The 22,806-nt window shown below is 41.0% G+C and overlaps 1 protein-coding gene across 2 annotated transcripts; it reads left to right on the forward strand.

The window, feature by feature from the left end:
- Positions 1 to 597: 597 nt before the first annotated feature.
- AMBN (ameloblastin) lies at positions 598 to 11,771 on the forward strand. 2 transcript variants are annotated; one of them, XM_081140705.1, is made up of 11 exons: positions 598 to 679; positions 1,631 to 1,699; positions 3,165 to 3,215; positions 4,516 to 4,563; positions 5,065 to 5,175; positions 6,888 to 7,124; positions 8,012 to 8,050; positions 8,309 to 8,368; positions 8,454 to 8,498; positions 8,882 to 8,926; positions 10,751 to 11,771. In XM_081140705.1, exons 2-11 carry the CDS (start codon positions 1,646 to 1,648, stop codon positions 11,288 to 11,290), a joined length of 1,230 nt encoding a protein of 409 aa, XP_080996831.1. In that variant the 5' UTR covers positions 598 to 679; positions 1,631 to 1,645; the 3' UTR covers positions 11,291 to 11,771. The 2 variants fall into 2 exon arrangements, with proteins under 2 accessions (XP_080996831.1, XP_080996832.1); XM_081140706.1 differs by having other exon boundaries at positions 6,933 to 7,124.
- Positions 11,772 to 22,806: the final 11,035 nt, after the last annotated feature.

A 22,806-nucleotide genomic window follows, 5' to 3' on the forward strand; every position in this document is an offset into this window, starting at 1 on the left:
GAAGTTTCCCACGAAGTCCGCGTCTCTAGTGCAATCCCTAGGAAATTCTGGGGGGAATCATAACATGATTTACCTAATATTCCCATGCTCTCTTTCAAGCCCAGAAAGTTACTTTAGTGTTTCCTTCTAGACTGTGTGTTTGTTGAGGGAAGGAGGGGGAAGTTACTTTTACCACAACAAACATGAGGGTGGAAATCGTGAGAGTGTTGGCACTAGGTCACTAGGTTTATCTGCAGATAAAAACCTGCACAAAACAGATAATGGTTTATTCTGAACCTATTTTACATGTATTTCCCCCCAGCTCACCAAAACGATTGTCTTCAGAGTTTATGCCCATTATTCCTTTGCTGTCTTCCCTGCAATCAAGTTCTCTGAATAAATACAGGGTTTGAGTTACAATTAAAAATAATGAGCCTCTACCGGGCCAATGTCCTTGCATGCAGTAAAAGGTGTGGGCTAATTGCAGGAGCACAGTTTAGTGTGTGTTTTTTCCCTCGTTTTGCTTCCCTTTGATTGGTGGATTGGCACTTTAAATAAAGATTTCAGGTCTACCCTGATGAGAGATACAGAGCGAGTTCCAGGCAAGCACAGTCCAGAAAAAAAATTAATCTTCTTTTCTTAGAACTATCTTGGTTGGCATCACCAGGCCCTGAGAGCACAGTGCAGGCCAGCATTGAAGGTAAAATGTGATTTTATGATTTCCATGTGATTCCTGTAAGTTCTTTTTTCCTATCTGCAGGCAGCTTTTGTAAAGAGAGTTTATCTTCATTTGTCACCAGAAACTGAATAATAGCTTATTGTAAACCATTAGCAAATTGCAAAGAAAATATGCCTAAGACCCTTCCAGTTAAAGAAAAAATAAGACTTATCTATGAGCTTTTTTTTACTATTTGTCATTATTAGTGACCGTGCCTAATTTATAAAAGTATTAGAAGATCAGCCAATCTCTTGGCTAGACAGGCTTTCGTTCATGTAAGGGTAAAGAGCCTTTTCAACTTACAAAATAATTTTAAAGAGATGATTTATTTTAGAAAAACTCAATTTTAAGAAATATTTTCTGCTAACATTATAAGAAATTTAAGTATTAAGCTCATTCTTATTTTAAAAACATAAGTTTGAGTTATATGGACAATCTAAACATAGAATGATATACTCTATAAATCTGTAAATAAAGTTTGTTATGAAATTATTATTGTCTGTATTACATTTTCAATGCATTTTAAAATTTACTCTGGAAGGAAATGAAGTATATAACCTCTTGTGAATGATTCTTAGTAGACCAAAATTTCACATAGTAGAATAGATTTTCAAGTTCATATTTTATTTTACAAAATGAAGCACAGCAGTTAAAAAATAGTAGGGAGGTTTTTCCCACATGTTCATTTAGGTTGTAGCTCTGCAAAAGAAAAAAGTCCTTGGACATTTTCTAATTGCTTGTCAATTTTTTTCCAAAAAGTAGTAAATACAACTCAGTTGTTCAGTGAGGTTTAGTTTTTGTTTTTGCTTCTGTTTTTGTTTTGAACCTGGTCGTTTTGGAAGATCAGAGACTCAGCTCATTTGAAATACTATCTTTAACCATTCTGGAATTAAAATTCATCTGATTTCATTCTCCAACCTAACTCTGTTCCAGATCCCACTTTTCAAGATGAAGAACCTGATACTGATCTTGTGCCTCCTGGAAATGAGTTCTGCGGTGCCGGTAAGTCGGAGTTTTCTAGAGCGTCTCCTAGCAGAGATATTGTTGGACATCACACCACGCTGAAGGCCAGGGGCTGAGAGTCCATGCACAGACTCACTTGAATTAACCCAGTGGTCTAATTCCTACTGAGCCAAAAGTCATAGCTGCCCAGACATGAACCTTACAGTTCAAAAGCAATAAGTCAAACATACATTTTTCTCTGTTCAAAAAGATATTTAAAATATTCCAAAGACAATTTCTAAGTCTTCTTCCATTCATTCAAAGATAAGAGATTTACGTTGTCTCCACAATGCCATGGCACAATTTTCTTATCAACTACTTGCTACTATTATGAAATTGAAATGGAAAGAGAAATTTTCCCAAAAAAAGTGAAGTACATTCTCTTCATTTTTAAAAGAACAATATTAGCCAAATTACTATGGCTACAAAACTGAGCTAGTAATTCCATTTGAAGCTAGTAATTAATCAACAAATTTGCCTTATAGGGAAGTATTGTGTGATGGAGAGCTAAGTTGCTTAAATCAAAACATGCCATGGCGACGGTGCTAATTGTGTCTACAGTCACACACCTGGTCCACTCTATCATATATTGAGATGATATCATAACAATATAATTCTTTTGAACACTGAACTACTCCAGCCATAGCATGTGATTCAGTTTTCAAGAGGACATTATTCAGCTGCTAGCTGCTTTTGGCAAAGATTGACTAAGCACCTGCCAAGCACCCAGCAATGTGCTGGACATGGGAGACATGAAGGTAAATATGACTTCGTCTCCTGTCTAGGGAGCTCATAGTCAGCCTCAAATGAACTTTAAAATATTTCATTTCCTTGATAAAGAAGGTTAGCTATTTGGGTTTCTTAAAGTTAAACATTTTGGAGCAAGGGGATGAAAACTGATTACAAGGATGAAAACCTCAATTCTACAAATAAAAAGTTTCTATTCTATTGTTCAACATGAATTTTAAGTGAAAGAAAAGTTGAAGCTGCCATTCTAGCTTACCTTTGTCTGATATTGACATTGAGGTCAGCCTCCATCATCAGTCTGATACCCTGACACTATTGGAACCTATACTGCTCCACACCTGTGACAGTCAGATCCACTGTGAGGAGCCAGACAATTGCTCAGGACCGTCAACTAACTGCCTGCCAAATCAGGTGTTCTCCTTTCACCTGCCTATTTCATTCATACAAATATTGTTCTTTAATTCATGACTTGGAGCAGGTGGAAAGCAAAGTATACTTTGTAGTGTAGTTGAATCTGCCTAAGATGCCTTATTTGTGTACAGGCCAATGGGAGGAAAGAAGGCTCTGTTCTCACAGGCCCCTCGCACTCTGAACAATCTGCAGGTCAAGTCGTTCAGGTGATAAACCACATGGTGGCCTCTCAGCTGTACTTTCTATGTCCAGTGAGTAAGGAAGTGTCTCACCAAAGAGAACTCAAATTATTCTTATTTTCATTTAGGTGTTTCCTCAGCAACCTGGGACGCCGGGCATGGCTAGTTTGAGCCTGGAGGTTTGTACTGGCAGAGCACTGGCACTTAATGTCTACGTTCGCACGTTCCTGACAGGGGAGAAACGGGATGGGCTGTTTCTGGTTTTCCCAGTCAGAAGTCAGGGGTCCCATGAAGCTCTAGATAAGCTCATGACATCTGTGAGAGCCTCATTGTATAATTTTACTCCAGTTTTAAATTCTCGGGTGTTTTAGTCTTTAGAATGTCATCTGTATGTGAATCAAAGCCATACTATTATCTACTACCTACTATATATATGTTAACATAATTACTATATTAATCAAACACATTGTTCTGAGTCACAAATGGTTTATATTTAGTTCTTTCTCCTTATAGTATCTTATATTATAAAGTTCCCATAAAGAAAATTTACCTTACAAAATTCAGTTATTTGTAAGAACTCCTGTAAATAACACTAACATTGTACCTGCTCTAGTCTGTAACCTGTGGTAGGTACTCTCATTGTACTTCTCATAACCAACATAGACTCTCTTGAGAAAGTCCCAGCAAAATAGAACCATTTGACCTTATTAACAGAATATATTGACAGTTACAAATAGAAGAATATTTATGAAATTATAAATTTATCATGACCTTGCAAAATTTATTCATATTATAATAATCTAAGGGCACTTAGTACCTATATTGACTAGATGCCTATTTCACATGCCAGCTAATTTCACTGAGTTATTTTTCTCTCACTTTCTAGCTTAAACTCAATTCAAAGCACTCAAAACCTCTTTCCATTACATTGAAACTGACATTCTGTTGAATTGCCAGTATTTTTTACAATCTATCCAGATACCCTTTTTCCCAATGTCTTTTATATATTTTATTTTGAGGATTTTTTTGTTTGGGAAGGAAATGGAGGGTGTCTTATTTTTTTGTTTGTTTGTTTGCCTGTTTGTTTGTTTTTTCAAATTCCTCTTCAGGTTGAATTTTAAAAGGCAAAGGAAGGTAAAGGGGGGGAGGAGTCAAAGAAGCAATGTCCTCAAATTTCCACTTATCTTTCAGTTGAATGAACTATTTTCCCATGTTTCAATGTGACCTCAATTAAATGATGCTTTTTCTCTCTTAATTGATAATAAAAAGCAAGCTCACTACTTTAATATCAATAATTACAACAATGGCAGAACCACATTCAACATTTCCACTTTTCAGTGATAGTTCATGTCTACTTCTAGTTTATTAAAATTGAACCTCTCCAAACTTTGTGCCAATAATATATGTTGAGAAATCAGTTGTGTCGTACAGGAAAGGAACATATATGTTAAAAAGTAACCCACTTTTTTTTCTTTACAGACAATGAGACAGTTGGGCACCTTGCAGGGATTAAACATGCTTTCTCAGGTAACCTTGTTTTCAAATATTTCTTATTGCAAGTACTGTATTAACAGTGATGATAGTAGTGATACTGTCACTTATAAAATGTGTTTGTGAAGAACATGTATGTTCTTCCTAAATATTGGAAAAACAAATGAGTAACTGAGATAACCTAAAACAAAATAAGATTCTGGGATCGGCTAGTGGGGGGAAATAAAAACAGTATTGAATTTTCTTTAGTAAAACAAAATCTTTTTTTTTGCATTATCAATTTTATTATACAACCCAAAATATGAGTGCTTAAAAAGCTAAATCCCAGACAAGTGTATGAGGATATTGCAGTCTGGCTCAGAATGGAATGTAAGCCTGTTGGAAGAGAGCGTTTCCCTATCCATATTAAATATCACTCTTACTTTTGCTATCTCTACACTTTCTGTGGCTCTTTTAGAAAATGAAAAACAAGTTTAAGTCAATATTGAAATAGAAGTATGTCCCTCTCTCTCTCTTTTTTCCCCCCCATGTCTTTAGTATTCAAGATTTGGCTTTGGGAAATCATTTAATTCTTTGTGGATGCATGGTCTCCTCCCACCACATTCCTCCTTCCCATGGCTGAGACCAAGGGAACATGAAACTCAACAGGTAAGTGAGTTGCATCAATGTGTTTGAAACATCAAGCTTCACAATCTTCCCCTACTTACATTCTCTAAGTTGTCATATACTACCCACAGAGTAATGAACAAATAATTATCCAGATACCAAATACATCAAAACTTATAACTGTTTTTAGTACTTTGGAATATTTAAAATAAAATGGTCCACAGACTTCTGTATTTTAGCTAGTGGTTGTGGGGGAGGGGGTGCCTGGAGAAAACAAAGTCACCGTTTCCTTTTTTGAAACAAAACTAAAACCTGAAGAAAAATTTTTGTTCAATAAAAATGGGGTATGATTTCATTGTCCCTAGCCACAAGGGATGGGCTCCACTGAGCAGTGAGCAGTGGGGACTCGAACCTTTGAGAACACTGGGGAAGGGAAACTGGCTTTCTGTTCATTGGCAGATGTTCCAGTGGGGCTTTGTTTTTGTCAGGATGTGTTAAGTTGTATGTGCACATATGGACCGGAGTCTCTGCTGAGCTTATAAAGTTCAGAAAAGATGGTTGATAAAACCTTGACTTAAGTTAATTTATCTCAATAAAAGCCCACTGGAACTCCTAAAATAAAATAATATAATAAAATAAATAAAATGGTCCAATTTTCAACCCATTTGAACATTTATTTCAAATAAGAAGATACAGATTCCCAAATATAAAACCTATGTTAAAGATCTCAGCAATAACAATAGACAAACTATCCTCAGAATGGAAACAGGCTAAATCTTGGGCAGTTCTCATGTTAATCAAGATTCCCCAAATAATTATTAAAAGGCATATTCAAAATGATGCCAAAGTCCTGGTTGAAACATCATGAGCCTTACAGAAATCAATAAACACATCAATTAACTGTAACCATTATTTGTTAGGTGCCTAACACATAAACCAAATTGTAGCTCGGGAATGCAAGTGAAGATATTTAAGAATGACTCCAAGGCTCATGGAATTTCAGATCTGACTGGGAAATAAGACAAGAGAACATATTACAAAGTGCAAAGTTGTGAGGTATAAGTAACAAAGGAGGGATGAGGGACGAAAGCCACCGGAGTTCAGAGGTGGACAACGGTTGTGGTGAGCTCCATGTCACTGTGAGGAGCTGGCAATCGATTTTAAAATAATAGAGAGCCATTTACCACAGGCGATTTTGTAAAAGATCAAGAAAACATGGTTGTTTTAACAGGAACTTATAAGTCCAGTTGGCCTCCCACAACAGGTAGCATTGCTCACCAAACCACATTTAGTGGGACAGTAAATAATGTTAATGGTGACTGTTCCTCCTCTTGATTTTTTCCACAATGGACTCTGTAGTGCAGAAATGTGATTGGCATTTTATTTAATGACTCTTTCTCCTTTCATTAACTCAAAAACTACGTTAAGTGCCTATCATGTGCCAGGCACTTCTTAGGACCTAAATTAAGTCCTGGGGCTATAAGGATAAATAAGACGGTATCCTCCTGTCGACTGGGGACAGAGGCTGATAAATCACTGTGGTCCAGTGAGAAAGTGGTAAACAGAGATGCACGAGGCGGCTGTGAGAACCAAGGGGAGGAAGCGACTCGCTCTACGAGGAAGCCCATCGCTTCCCACCGTCCAGGGCAGGCTCTCCCGAGTGGAAGGCCCCAAGCTCTTGTGCTTTAGAAATTCTAGACGGCGCCGTTCAGTGAGCCAGCGCCTCCTGACACTCCTTTCAAATTTCTCTGCAGTATGAATATTCTTTGCCTGTGCACCCCCCACCTCTCCCATCGCAGCCATCCCTGCAGCCTCACCAGCCCGGGCAGAAACCTTTCCTCCATCCGACCGTTGTCACCGCCATCCAAGACACAATCCAGAAGGGAGGACCTCAGCCTCCCGTTTACCAGGGACAGCCACCCCTGCAGCAGGAAGAGGGGCCAATCATTCAACAGCAGGTGGCACCATCAGATAAGCCACCAAAGGCAGAGGTAATTCCTCCAAAGTCAGAAAGGGGTCACCCACTAGCTTCATGCAAGAAAACCCATTTGCAGAACACATTTAAATAATCAGAGCTTCAGGACATAATGCATGAAGATACAAATATGTTTTAAGCAGTTGGCATATCTGGGAGTAGAACATAAACATTTATTCCTGTCCTTTGCCACCAGGAGTGGGGCATGGCTTTGAAAAGATCCTGTGTCTGTAAAATTTGGTTTCTTAGTCGCCAAAAATGAAAGCTTTTAGAGAAAATAGGGAAGACCAGAGAAGTCCAGGCTTCCTATCATCGGGGCCCTTTTCACTGTTGGAAGGACAGAGAGAGTGGTGGAGCCCTAGGCAGTGCAAGGAGTATTTTGCATTCTTGTTTCTCTACCTGGTGGTAAAGAAGACAAAAGTATCTCACAATAATGTAGAGACAAGAGTGACGGACAGAAAAGGAAGGTGCCATGTAACTAGTATCTGCAGACATTTACCTTTCCCCATATCATCCTTCTACAGTGCTATAAAGATAGATGTTACTATCCTTTTCAAAAAGGTAAGACAGACTTCGAGAGGTTAGAACATTTTCCCAGTATCCCACAAAAATCAAGTGGCAGGGTGAGGATTCAGCCAACCTGGAATGCTCCGATTCCAACGCTCGTTACTTTCTACTGTGCAAGACAGAGCAAGCCCATGACAGACGCTGCATCCCCTGCCGGGCAATTGAGAGTCAGTAAAAGGCAACTGCAGTCTCTCAGTCTGCAGCCCCTGAGACTAATGAAAGTAAAAATCAGGAACTTACTTGAGATTGTTTTATCACATTTGTAAATAAAAGTGTGTTCGGTTTCCTTTGTCTATTTTGATAGTTTAGTAATGTTAATATTTACCTGTGTTGCAGCTACCAGGAATGGACTTTGCTGATCCACAAGGTCCATCAGTAAGTACAGATCTCAATAAGACTTTCTTGGGGAAAATATCTCTATCCTTTAAGAAAGAAGAGTAAAAATTTTAAATTGCCCCATTTATTATGAATATGAAATATAATGAGTTCCTTTGTTTTCTTAAATATTAAGCACATTGTCATATGAATACATCTGAAAATATGTTTCATATAAGTCTTAGAAATGGCTGGAATGGGAGGTTGGTGTCTGTTGTAGCAAAAATGAATTACTTTTCTGTTTTCTACCACTTAAAGATATTCTCAATAGCCCGTTTGATATCTCAGGGACCGCTGCCACAAAATAAACCATCTCCAGTAAGTATTTTTTAAATACCACATTTACTTATAAGTTTTTCCCTTGGAAAATGCATTTTGTGATGATTATTGTATTTATATTTAGCTTTATCCAGGAATGTTTTACATGTCTTATGGAGCAAATCAATTGGTAAGTCCATATTCTATAAAAAGTATAATTTTTAATTAAATGTTACCTTGAGAGATAAAATTTTAAAATTCAGCCCTCACACAATAGATTCCATGTTCTCTGAATGCCTAATTTAGCAACTGAAATGTCAGAGACGCACTTCCTAGTTAGATAATTCTGGCCACACACACACACACAGCAATAAAGAAAAAGTACATTTGCTACCTGAATTATCCAAATTGGCTACATTTATTCAATTACTCTCATCTCTCCACTTTACTCTGCCTCTGGACACAGCACTAACTTTAAGATTTAAGGAGAAACTAAATGACCTTTAACTTTCTTGAGTAGCTACAATAGGAGTCCGTTGGTCCATAACACAGGCAGTGTTTCTTTTTTAACAGAACGCCCCTACCAGACTGGGCATCATGAGCTCAGAAGAAATGGCGGTGAGTAGTGTCTTCCAGCTCTTCCTAAGCTAGTGCCCGGGGAGAACAGTCACAGATGCCTGGCTGCAGGAGGCCCGGCCGTAAATGCAGCCCACAGGCGCGTGGGACTCGGAGTGTTCCGCTCCAAGGCCTGCAGCTTCACCCTGAAGCAGCGTGCAAAGGGTTCGTCACATTTCCCAGACAGACGTTTCTGAAGGGGGCCATTCTTGAGCATAGGGTTTTGCCCAAATTCTTGACCCTGAGGAGAGGAGAAATCCCTCCTGAAAAGCCATCATTGAACGGCAAACGCCCCAAACCATAAAAGATACACGTGGTACATGCAAAGTTCCTGCTCCTTCTTGGACCATTTAACTCCTCAAAACAAATCCAACAGCATCACAAATCATTTAGACCTCAAAACTGAGGACTCAAAAAGAAAAAAGGAAAATAAACCAAGTTTGAAATTTGATTGCTATAAAATTGAAAGTACATTAATAACTTAATTCAAGTATATTCTTATTCTGTTATCATTATCCACACACATTATGACTTTAAAATGTGAGATCCATAGACTCACACGATTTGACTTTTCCTCTAGGAGATTTCATGTCACATCTGTTGCCGCACAAAGCAAAACAAAACCATACTAATTAACAAACCATCAGCAACTACAGACCTCATCAGATTAATAAACACACCCACAGGCTATCCCTGAAAGAAAATGTGCACCTTGACCCTGAGTGCCTTCTGTGAGGTAGACGCACAGAAAGATGCGACAGAGGCAAAATAAGTAAGTGTCCTGTTCGCAAGGAGCTTACATTCGAATCCATGGAAAAGATCAGCAGGAAGGCAGATAATGTCAAAGTCCTGTGGTAAGGCCATCAGAGCTATAGGGGAGGGAAAGGAGGTAGCATTTAGCCCGGCCCAGGGCTTCAAAATGCCATCCCTGGAGGAGATGATACAGAAAGTGGGGAGCCAGGAGAAAGTAAGAGGAGAGTATTGTATCTATATAACACCAGCACAACTGGGTGAAATTTCAAGTAAGCGATAATTATTATCTTATGATTTTAATTTATTTATTTATATTCTGCCTCACATTCAAAAGCTTTTGCTGTAGCTTATGAAAAATGCACAATAAATGTAACCAAAAAAAACTGAAGATAGAATTTTAAATAAATAAAAAGTGTGAGGAAATGAGAATACAGATATGCAAGTTACAAAGCCCTGAACAATTGTTGTGAATGGCCCGAGGTTTTAATTTTGAAATTTAGGGCAGCAAAGGAAAAACAAAACAAAACATGTTCAGTTCTAGAATTCTAACTGTCCAAAGGAACAAAATACTTCAGTTCCTCCAGAGAAATCAAGCTTCTTTTTTTAATACATTTTTTAAAAAAAGAAAAGAAAAAACAGAAACTCTTCCATGGGGCTTCATTCATTTGGGGGATATTGAGAAATGATATTGACAAGATCCTTCAAGACATCCCTCAACAAACTCAGGAATGGATCCGTTTTTGTTTGTTTTAGGATGGTATTGTCCATTTCAGCTGCTTCTTTTTTCTTAAAATGAAATTCAAACTGCCTTTTGCCTATAGGCTTGGTTCCAGCCCGCTTCTCTCTTTCCTACCCATTTGGCCAGGCATGTGGGCTTCCCCTCCCAGGAAAGTGCAGAATTCTCTCTTGTATTTCAAAGCCAGTTTAGTGAGAAATGTGCTTACACAAAGCTGTCAGCCAACTCCCTGTTCCCTATCAGTGCTTTGTGGTTTCTCAGTGAATCTGACCAGGTACAACTGCATGGCTGAGTAATAATATGTGATAACCGTGTCTTTGGTAAATGGTTTTTTCCAGGGAGGCAGAGGAGGCCCCATGGCCTATGGAGCCATGTTCCCAGGATTCGGAGGCATGAGGCCAAGCCTCGGAGGGATGCCTCCCCATCCAGGCATGGGTGGGGACTTTACTCTGGAATTTGACTCCCCAGTCGCTGCAACCAAAGGCCCAGAGAAGGGTGAAGGAATTGTGCAGAGCTCCCCAGTGCCGGAGGTCAACCCGGCCAACCCAGAAAACCCAGCTCTCCTTCCAGAGGTAGTAGTGCCTAGTGCCCTTGGGGGGCTTCTTGCTCTCCCGAAGGGCGATATTCCCAACCTGGCCAGGGGCCCTGCAGGGCACAGCAAGGGATCCCCCAGGGTTACTCCAGCAGCTGCGGACCCACTGATGACCCCTGGATTAGCTGAAGGTTACGAGTCCTATGGTGCTGACACGACCACACCCTTGGGAGAAACGACCGTGGATACCACAGTGACCCCAGACACAGAGCAAACATCGATGCCGGGAAACAAGGCCCAGCAGCCCCATATTATGCACAATGCGTGGCATTTCCAAGAGCCCTGAGAGCCTGGAGATATCAGCTACTTCTGTGTGCACAATCTCCCCAGTTTTGTCCCCATAGCTTATCTTTTCCCTAAAACACTTACTACCCTTCTGCAGCAAAGGCAAATCAATAAATACAAGTGGCTAGAAATAGTGTAGGTTCCCTTCTTGCTTTCATTCTCTTATTGAAATAAAAGGTGTCAACTGTCTCTGTGACTTAGAATACTATTAATCCCTGCATTTGAAAATCACTGTTTCTTAGGCATTATAGAATTTCTCTCACTAGTGTGACAGATACTGTTATATCCAGGAAATGTGACACTGCTTTGGATATTTTTCTCTAAGCAAAGGCACATATTCTCAGAGTTATAAACTATTTTATTCAAATGTTATTTAGTGGGGATCTGTGGGAAATTCCTGACTGGTATTACTGGGTTTGGTATGTTGGATTTTAAATTCTCATTTGTAGAGTATTTTATTTACTCTAGTAAAAACATTTAGCCTATTTTAAATAAAGAATTTTTCTCACTGAAAAATCAGGAATTATACGTTTATTATTTACATATATTTAAATGGTCAAGAAAAGCATACTCACCTCCTACCTTTGCTGCTCTTTAACGCATTTTATTAAATTCATTCATTCTTTCACAGAAAGTTTGCTGAATATCTATTGATGTCCTAGGTACTGTACTAGGCAACAGGGACGTAGTCCCTTCCCTGAGAACTTATAATGGAGATTTTTGACAAGTAGACAGACAATCACAATAATAGCAAAAACAGCCACTCTGGGCCAAGCTCAAGTACTGTACATATGTTATCTCACAACAACACTGCAAAATAGATCTTTCCAAACCCACCACACATATGAAAAGTGCCATGAAAAGTCCAAAGACCATGTGAGAGTTAGCTCATCCCTGTGAAATATAACAACAGAAAAGGGAACCCAGAAAGCGATGATTACTTGTCACCAAACTACGTATGTATCAGTGAAAGCTGTTTGCCTAAATTAAGAGGTTCCAAGGCCAGTCTGGTCACCCCTGAGAAGTAGCCTCCTGCCCAGGTCTGTCCACTTCATCCTAAGTTGTCCAGGCCCAGGTCTTAGACTCCACAGAACCCAGACTCACTTTCACCCCCTATGAAGATGCTGGATTCAGAAAAAGAGCCCCAAGGAGCCTCCTGACCTGGGACACTTCAGCTGCCTTAGCAGGAGCATGTAGCCTCCACCTATGGTCTCCCTCTCTTCTGGCAGAGCTCTGCTCACCCCCACTCTGTGGCTAGAGCCTAAAGAGACATGCAGGAGTTTAAAATTCAGTTTCTGTCCTGCAGTGACTCTGGCAAAGGTGCAAGAGTAGGAGAATGACCTCCACAGAGAGCCCACTGAGACCCACTCTCTTAAAAAGCAGAATGCTAAAGACATACAGACAGATCTGGGTTCAAACCCTGACACCACATCTAACCATTTACGAGTGTTTGGAAGTGAGACTTAATCTCTCTGCTCCTGTGTTTTCATTTTTATGATGGAGCTAAAACCCAACCCACCTCACAAGGTCGTTGTGAAAACTAAATGAGGTAAAGTACAGAAATGAAATTGCCAAATCATAGTAGTTTCCTTTTTCCCCCTACTGATTCTTTTCATAAAGACAACCTAGCAAAACAGCAGCAGTAACAATGGAAGAATGGATTGTTCCCTTTATCTATGAACTTGTGCTTTCCTATTCACACTCCACACACAGCCCTTCTGATCCTTCTTGGCAATTTGGAACATGCATTTGTGAGATCACATATGCTGGTTTCCCTCACGAACATTATCTTATCAAGGGCTCAAAGTTGGCCTCTGCTCTTGGCAGACCGGGCACTTAATAATTGTGTTAATAGTTAGATAGACTTTGACAAGGGGGGATACTGTGTTGTTGAGCCCTCAAATAACCTCTGTCTTTGCCACCAATACACTTTACACACTGACCCATAGAGTGAACACCAAGTGGCCATGGAAAGAGGCTAAATATCACCCAAGGGGTGGGGGAGATCTTAATTATTGAGAATTACCTCCACCGGGGTTCCCTCTACTGGATATTTACACAAGGAACAAATATCTTCATACCATATCCCATTCTGAGAAGTCCATGCACATAGCCTGCCTTCAGGACCTCCTTATTACTAATAAGTCAATATCATTCTTTCAAAGTCCCTGACCAGTAACCAATCTGGTACTGGCTTGAGTCAGTATAAATCTGCATCTCAAGCCATCTCTCCTTCCACACAAAATAGACAACCAGACGTGTCGGTTAAGGTTCTGCCTGCTGAGTGGGATGTGGTACGTTAACTGTCCACGTCTGGCTGATGGCAGAATATCATACAGGAATCCATGAGCCAGGCACACACTCTTTCCTCTCCACTAACTTATTGTAGGTGGGGCAGCCATATAATTGATTCTTCAAACTGGGACACTTTTGCGATGAAAGGTGGTATTGTGAATGATGAATGAATGTTGAGAGCAGTAGTACCTAGGGAGAACCTGGCCGTTTGGTTATTCCAGTCATATGGAATTCCCCAGGGAGTCACATGTGTAGGATGAGGGGAAGGCATCAAGTTATAAAGAGGAAGAACATTAAAATCAGAGCCGCTTGTTTGTGCAATTTACTGGAGCCTTCTAGACTGGTGTCATGCTTTTCATTTTAACTTAAAATGGAATGCTGCCGTTTCTATTCAATTTATGGGTCAGCAGGTCATCTATCACCTAGTTCAAGATGGGCGACTCAAACATCATAGTCACTTGACGTCCCACAATCAGGCACATGGTCTGTATCAGGGTTCAGCAGCAAGGCAAAATCTACTTCTCACAAAGAAAACCCTAAGGTTTGGTGATGTTATCCTGTCAGGGCTGACCGAGGCCCCACGTAGCCATAGATAGTTACAACATATTTGGGTCCCTGTGTCATAATGCCCAAGTGATAGGGAAGAGTATGCTATGGTACAAACCCCTTTCTTGCCCTAAGTCCTACTCAAAACTGTCACCCTTTCAAGTTATACAGTGTGTCGCACAGGCTGCCTTCAGAACACAAAGAAGTCCAAAAAACACTGTGGTTCCCTCTTCTTGTACAGTGGGACAACCTGCCTTCCTTTTAGCCATCCCGATGTGCCCCAGACTCCTAGACCTCTGGAAGTGTTAGCAGCGCAATGAGCTTTTGCACCATTTACCTTCCATCCTCTGGCTTGTTGTTTCCTGCTAATCAAACTTACTGCATTCTGTCTCCAGTGTCACAGGCTGGTGTGGTGTCCTGTAGAATAATGAAGGTAATCAAGGATCCTTAGGACTGTATTATGACAAATTGCAGGAGAAGTGACACAGTCCTGGGGCAAGATAGCTGAAATTTGTATTGGTCCTCATTTTTCTTACTGACTGAAATAGAAAGAAAGCATCTGCCAGATCCATAGCCACATACTTGGTGCCATGGGAGATCCTGACTTGCTACAATAAACTTACCACACCTAGAGCAGCTACAACTGGCATCACCACCCTGCTGAGTCTGCAGTAACCCACTGCAGTTCTCCATGATCCCTCTAGCTTTTGTATCAGTTGAACAGTTGAGTTAAATGGAGAGGTGGTAGGACAACTTCCCTGTATTCTTCAAACCTTCAAAGGGGCCACTGAGCTCTGCAATTCTCCCTAAAGCAGTTACCATCTTGTTGGAAGTTAGAGGAGGGGGTGGAAGAAAGAATACAGTTCCAGGAGCTTCCTCCACTTGGTCCTTCCTACCAAGTGAAATAGCTTTCATTTCACTGGGACAGGAATCAATGTGGGATTCTGCCAGTTACGAGGTATATCTAGTCTCGCTGTACACCTGGAACCGGGGAAACAGCCACAAGATAGAAGCATTAAACCCACTGCTACATGGATGTGGGCCAAGACTCCATATCTCATCTGACTTCTGTAAGCTTTCGCTGGTAAACTATGAAGGCTTTTCAGGTTCAAACCACTATCTAATAACCTCCAGAAAGTCTGGGTATTTTCCTTTCCCGCCCCACCCTACAAAGTCACCCTCATAAACTGCTTCAGGTCCCTCTGGAGAAAGCTTAGGGAGACTTCCATGCTCTGCATGTGGTCACACTCAGTCGTTTCTCACAGGGATATGGTCTCCCTTCAGCTGAGGGGCCCTAGGTCTGGGAACTGGATAAGAGACTGTGAATCCCACTATGGTGACTTGAGTTAAGTTCAATGAACCTGGAATTTTTTTGGCTTTTCATGTCAAGTAGCACCTTAACAACAAGATGTTGCCTATTTTTTCCCTAGAGACCCATGATCTGCTAGTCATCACCACAGATCCCTATCGGTCAGAGCACCCTGATTCCCATCCCATCCTGCAGCCGACTGCATCCTCTCTGTCTCTGAGACATAGGCCCCACAATCTGGCCTCCTTTTCAGAATCTTATTTTTCCCACTGGAAGTCCAAAGCAGCATCTACTGTCATCATATCTGTCCTCCAGAGGATAACCCAGAGCTCTTTATAATGCCTGAGTGAGGAAAGTGTTCTCTGGGCCCTTCCAGATGGAGAAAAGTGAGCAGTAAATCTGGAGTGGTAAACATCGCATATCCATTATTCCTGTGTGTCTCACAAGTATATATTTTTATGTAGTACTTGAATAATCTTATTTTTACTTATATCAAGTGATGCTGGTTTTCCATTTGCAGAGGCAAAAATGAGGTTCCTTTTATTTTATTTTTTTAAGAATGTCTTTATTGATTTCAGAGAGAGGAAGGGAGAGGGGAAGAGAGAGAAAATCAATGATGAGAGAGTCATTGATCGGCTGCCTCCTGCACAGCCCCTGCTGGGGATCGAGCCCACAACCTGGGCATGTGCCCTGACCGGGAATTGAGCTGCGATCTCCTGGATCCTAGGTCGATGCTCAACCATTCAGCCATACCCGGCTGGGCAATGAGGTTCCTTTTAAAATAAATTGTTTCAAAAACATTAAGTGAATAGTACAGGTTATAGTAGGAAATGGCAGCAATCATAAAGGCAGTACATAAATGACAATGAATAAAGTTTGAAAACATTGGTTTAATTCAGTCTTCTCATTCATGGGTAAGGAGACTAATGCCCAGATGAGTATTGTCTTTTTTCAGGTTCTAGTTGGTATTCGAGGGTGAAAAACCCAGGCCTTCGTAGTTCCTGTTCAGCACTGTCCTACACAGAACCACGGCAGTGAAGCATTCACTCAAGAATTTAATGAAAGCTATGAATGATCTCTTCTTAAAAAGTAAATGAAGAGAACACCTAAAAGTCTGCCAGCAGCTTCAGTGATTACTCAGAATGCCTAAAGTTTACTCATTCAAGTACCTACCGTATATGGTATTGTACAAGCTGAGGCAAATATTCAAATTAACCCACACTCACAGTCTGAATTTTTTGGGAACCTGAAAACACTCACTTTCGGAAAATAAATCTCAAACACATAAAAGCTTTGAGTTTCTAAGAGTGTTCCTCTTTCATCCAAAGCTGCTGAGCAAGAGCCCTGGCTGGGAAGCTCAGTAGGTTAGAGCGTCATCCAGGTTGTGGGTTCAACCCCTGGACAGGGCACATACGAGAATCAACCAATGAATGTATCAATAAATTGAACAACAAATTGATATTTCTCTCTCTCTCTTCCTTCTTCTCCCTCTCTCAAAAAACAAACAAACAAACAAAAAAACTGCTCGGCGCTGATGGGGTTGACGCATGTAGACAACACGTGACTACAGGTCAAACAACATCAACAGACAGGCTGTGCTGCATTTTCCAAAGAGGGAGCTCAAACCAGCTGTTTAGATAATTCCTTTCGTCCATGCACGCTGGAGACTCGGGGAAAGCAGAAGGACCAACCACCGCATTCAGCAGAGGCCAGACATGAGAAACACAAGCCCCAGCTTCGAGAAGCGATCATTATGAAGCTGTCCGTCATAACACCTTTTGCTGATGCCTCCAGCTCCCTTCCTGCGCTTTCATCTTTCCCAGGGTTCAGCAGCTTTCTGCCAAGAGACCCACTTAACAACTGGTTTGATAACGACTTAAAAATAAGCTGTAGTGAGCACAGCGAAGGAAATGACTGTGAGTTTTCCAGAGTGGATGGGGACTTACATTCTAATTTATTCACAAACCAGAAATGTCTGGGTGTTGTTTAAAGATGTGTTTGAAAAACTGACATCAAAAAGGTCGACCCTGGAGTTATGCGTCTAGCACACTTTGAACGTCTTTTCTGTATGACTGGGCTGTGCTACCTCCATGAAACAAGGAGGGCTGAGGCCCACGTGGCAGAAATGGCAGCATTTCTGCAGGTAGCAACCTTGGGAGAAAGGGGAGAAAGGGGGGAAAATCGGCCCTGGCAGGTAGCCCTATTAGTTAGAGCGACATCCGGACATGCCAAGGTTGCGGGTTTGACCTCTGGTCAGGGCACATACAAGAATCAGCCAACGGATGCATAAATGAGCGAAACAGCAAATCGATGCTTCTCTCTGTTTCTCCCTCCCTGCCCCCCCCCAAAAATCAATAAAATAAAAAGCAACAAAAAAAGAAAGAAATCCTGATAGATTTCTCTGTCTCTCTGTCTTGGATCTCTAAGGCGTTCTTTCATATCCACCCAAAGCCCAGATATGCCACGTCAGCCACCTCAAACCAAGCTTATGAAATGTAGTTTTCCCTTTAATAGTAGATTCTAAAAGATATAGCATTTGTCTCCTTTTTCGCAGTTTCCAAAAGGTTGGCACAAAGCACACATTTTTGTGAAAGAGGCCATGATGGTTCTGAGGGTTATTGCACATCCCAATCTCCTGGGAAACACATTTTTCAACAAAGATTCACAGGACCACCATGCACCAAGCACCACTCTAGACTATCGGAAGCAGCAGTAACAGAACAGGAAACCACTGATATGATGGCAGGTAATGATAAACCCTGTGGAGAAAACTAAAGCAGGGTGAAGGAAGAAAGAAGAAGAAGGGGCTATGGGTGATCAGGGAGGGCTCCCTGAGGAGGTGACATTTGAATGTGATGATTTCAAAACGGAAAGGTCCTGAAAGAACAACTGGTAAACACACACATAAAAAACTAAAATGTGGTATCGGTTGCTAAGAATTGGTCAAAAGGAAACATCACGTGGTGAAATGGACACTAAATTGAAAGTCAAAGCTCCCAATGCTGACCCTAACCACCGGTGGAAGCCTGGAAAAATCAATTTATCCCCCTAGACCTCAATTACCTTATCTGTACAATAAAGGTGTTAAATTGCCAGGTTTTATTTAATTCTACAAATATTTACTGAGTTCCTACTACTTTCTAGGTGCCAAGGATTCAGTAATGGACAAAACATACAAAATTCCCTGCCTTTATTGTACATGAGAAAGACAGACCAAAAAAATTTAAGTTAGGAAAATATGTGTTAATTGATGATGAGTGTAAGGCAGAAAAATAAAGCAGGAAGGGGTTAGGGAGGAAGATGGGCTTATAATTGTGATTAGGCAAAGCCTCCCTGAGAAGGTAGCATTTGAATGAAGACCTGAAGGAGGCAGGGGGGTGAACCATGTACACTCTAGAAAAAGCTTTCTGAGCAAAGGGCACAGACAGTGCAAAGGTCCTGAGGCAGAAGTGTACCTGGTATGATCAAGACAAAGTAGCAAGGCCAGTGTGGATGGAGAAAAGGAAGGAGAGAATGTACGAGGAGACAGACAGCAGAGAGGTGGCACCAGGTCACATTGTGCTTTGTGGCCAGGGAGGACTGTCTTTAATGCAGGCTGAGATGAGGAACCACTGGAAGAGGGTCTTATCTGACCTACATATTTCATACATCTCTCTGGCGGCTGATTTGAGAATAAACTGAAGAGCAGCAAGAAGCAGAGAGACCACTAGGGCAGTAAAATTGGACCCCAGTCGTGCAAGATGGTCCCATTCGGGATCTACTATGAATGCAAAGCTGACAGAATTTGCTCAGGAATGGGAGAGGAGTCAAGGTTTTAGGTCCGTGAAACCAGGACAGAGACACATCCCTTTACATGATCCTAAGGTCTCTTCTGACTCTGAGACTGTACAATTTAGAGAAGTTTTTTTCTCTTTCTTTATGGCAGAATTTTCTGCTCACTGAGAAAGTAGTTCCTAAAAGGCTGAAAGTATGAAATCTCTTTTAAGTTCTTTTCTCTCTTAAGGAAGCTTTGCAATAAAGAAAAATCTATGACAATAACCTTTTTATAAAACAATGAAGAAAAATTGTCCATTTGTTTAAAAATCCAATCTTTTTCAGTACTTATTATTTCAACACTAAATTGTGCTGGGTTAGAAATCTATTTTTCTTATAGATAGGCAAGTATTGAATTGCTGGGGGCGGCGGGGGCAGGGGCAGGGGCAGAAAGATCTTATCAGAGGAAAGATGGGCCCAAGCCCAGGAACAGAGGGAAACTGCTTTAGAGACACTTTGACTTGGTAAGTCTGGTGGCCCTGGTCAAGTGTCGTCCCTGATGCCGGTGTTTGCCCAGCCCTGTGCGGAATGGACTGTGGCAAGTGGAGAGTGGAGGCAGACAGCCTTGGTGCAAACCACGCTTCAGCTGTGTGGCCTCAGCTCAGCCTTGTGTCTTAATCGCCCTGAGCCTCAGTTTCCACAAGTCTTTAATATCCCCTGTTCAGAGTTGTGAGGAAAGACAGCATTTCTGAAGTACACAACTCTTTCCGCAGGTCACATGCTGAATCAGTGGGTAGCATCCCCTTGGAAACATTCGTCTAACATCCCAAGGGTGGGCTTATGAGATCCATTACCTGTGAACTAATGGGTGAACTTGGGTGTTGGTGGGTGGAAAGGGAACCCACACAATGCAAAAGCCATAAACAGAGGACTGCACCCCGTGTATGGGCCTGTTTAGGAAGAAGAGCTCGAGCCAAATGCGTGCATCGTTTCAGGGTAGATGTGTCAGTGTAGATGTTAGCATTTCTGAAAAAGGTGATTAGATGATGTCTGGTAAGAAATGACGCGATAGACTCAACAAGCTTCAACTTACTCAATTATCTAGTCTGCTCTAAGTATTTATTTAAAGTTGATTCATCCTGCCCAGCATGCACTACACTCCCAATACCAAGAGAGAGCCTCTTGTTTTCAAGAGGAGCAAGACTTTTTAACAATTTTTCCATACAATTGAACTTTAAAAAATTACAATCCATGTTAGTATTTAGAGTTGAAGTTTACCAAACCAATTTCCTTTAAGTTTACATTACACTTCATTTTTACAGAAAAACCCTTTATAGAATTCTGGTCCTCGTGTCCTGAGTCCCCAGGTAAAAGCATACGTACTGTACGTGGCTACGCTAGAGTGAGATGGTAAACCCCCACGCTACCTCTTAGCCTTCGGCAAGTCATTTAACTTCATTGAGATTCCATTTTTTTCAAAAGTAAAACGTTGGTGGGGGGAATCATCTCACCTACCTTATAGGTTTTTTGTGAATATTAAATAAGGCAAATCATCTAAAGCACTTATCCCAGTGCCCAGCACATAGTAAATGAAGGTATTACTGTTACCCATTTCAAGGTCTAATGCTACAAGAAAATCATAATGACAAGGCTTATTGTAACCATTTTATTTAATTTTTTAAAATATCTCTTTTCAAAAAGTATTTTTAGACAGTTCATAGCAAGGGATAGTAAGAATGCTGATAAAATCAGAAGGCAGGCACAGCAGGCTCAATGTGGAGCCCGAGGTAGAGTCACAGTGAAGCTAGTGAAGCACAAGCCCCTTCCACACCCTGGGAGGGCACAGGCGGTGTGCTCGAATGGCCATGCGTTTTCATAAAATTCGCCCTCGATTGGTTAAGATGGCTGTCCCCTTCCACTCCCATAGTCCCTCCATCCTGAAGCCAAGTGGTGTTGAAATGGCCATGGGCATTTTGAGGAAGTTGAAATGGGGAGACTTTTCATTTGGGATTAGTGCAATATATTTAAGTGATCCACTTAGCTTCTGTCAACTTCTGTCTATAGTTAAAATATTGCTAGCCATTCTCATGTAGGAATGGCTTCTAGGGATATTCCGACTGCCCACACCTAGCTCTCAATGCCTGCTCATTCTACAGGTGAACCAAAGATACAAGACCAGAAAGCACATTGTGATAGGACTAGGTCCTTGGCTGCTGAGGCTAAAACGTGTGGGCAGTGGAGGAGAGACAGGGTTGAAGTGTACAGATGCTGTGATAAAGGTCAGACAGTTAGTAAAAATGTTGTTTCTCTCGATTTCGTGATGTTTGTACTCTTTGTCACCTTTTTAAAATCTGAAATTTGTTGCAATTTTCTCTTATCTAAACAAATGTTTACTTTCTTGCCTAAATTTTGGTGTGTGTGTTTTTAAGAAAGCCCCTTAAAGTATACTAGCTTAGGCCTCATATAACCTGAATCCACGGTTAAGCATCAAATTTAGCTCTGAGTTTCCTAGTAACCAGAGTGATAGGACAACACAGAGTGTTACATGCTCCTTATGGCAAAGAAGGAAATTATTAACAATAGCTGTAAGATCAATATTCCTTAAACAAGATGTAGAACAGAAAGGCACTGGTCTGGATTCCCCCACTAGCAATATGATTCCAGAAAAATAAATTAATACATGTTGAAGACAGCAAGGTCTTTCCTGAAATAAAATTCTAGAAGAAATGTCCTCTGTAGCATTGGATATGATGCATGTGATGAGATGTAGTGCAGTTTTCAACTTTATTTTATGGAAAAGCCCTTCACTAGGCTTGAGAGTCTGTTTGGCTACCCCTGCTCAGGCCTCTTGGCCTCAACTCTCATCACTCAGCCCTGGAGCTCTTTTTCAGCCTTTTCTGCCTTCTCGAGTTGTTCAGATTAGCCTTGCTCTTCACTCACCACTGTGCTCTGCCTGGAACACCTCTCAGGCTCCCCTGGCTACCTTTAACTCAGACATCAGGTTAGAGCTGACCGCTCACCCCCTCTGGGATGCCTTCTGTAAACTCCCTCCTACATGCACTGAACTTCTCCAGTCTTATGCCTTTTTACACAGTATTGCGTCTGAGATTACAATGTCTAGATCCACTTTTAGATAAATGTCTCCATCTTTAAAGCTGATCTTGAGCACATATAGGAGTGATTACTCAGAGCTCCAAGAAGTAAACACTACCTCTGAGGGTGGTCCAAATAACTAACCACCCACCAGCTGTAACTCACTGACACCACAGAGTAGCATTTGCATTTGTAGACGGAAAGCTGGACTGAAACTGGATAAATCTGATGAACTTTATGACTCAGTTTCTTTTTCCTATGTTCTAATTATGTGCATTTTTTATTGCTCCTTGGGAGGTTTTTTGTTTGTTTTCTGATATTCTTGTTTTTTGGGGTTTTTTTTTAATGCATAAGCACAATGCGGTGAAGCACTCCTCAAAAATCTTTAGGAAATGTGTCACTGGTCAGTATTAAAGCAACTAACTATTAAGCAAGCTCTAGTCATAATCATAGATAGGTAACATTTATGTATCTATTATTTATAATAGTTATTTGGACTATATGCTAAGAACTTTAAATGT

Source organism: Miniopterus schreibersii (assembly GCF_964146895.1).
Source record: "Miniopterus schreibersii genome assembly, chromosome: 1".
Lineage (NCBI taxonomy): Eukaryota > Metazoa > Chordata > Mammalia > Chiroptera > Miniopteridae > Miniopterus > Miniopterus schreibersii.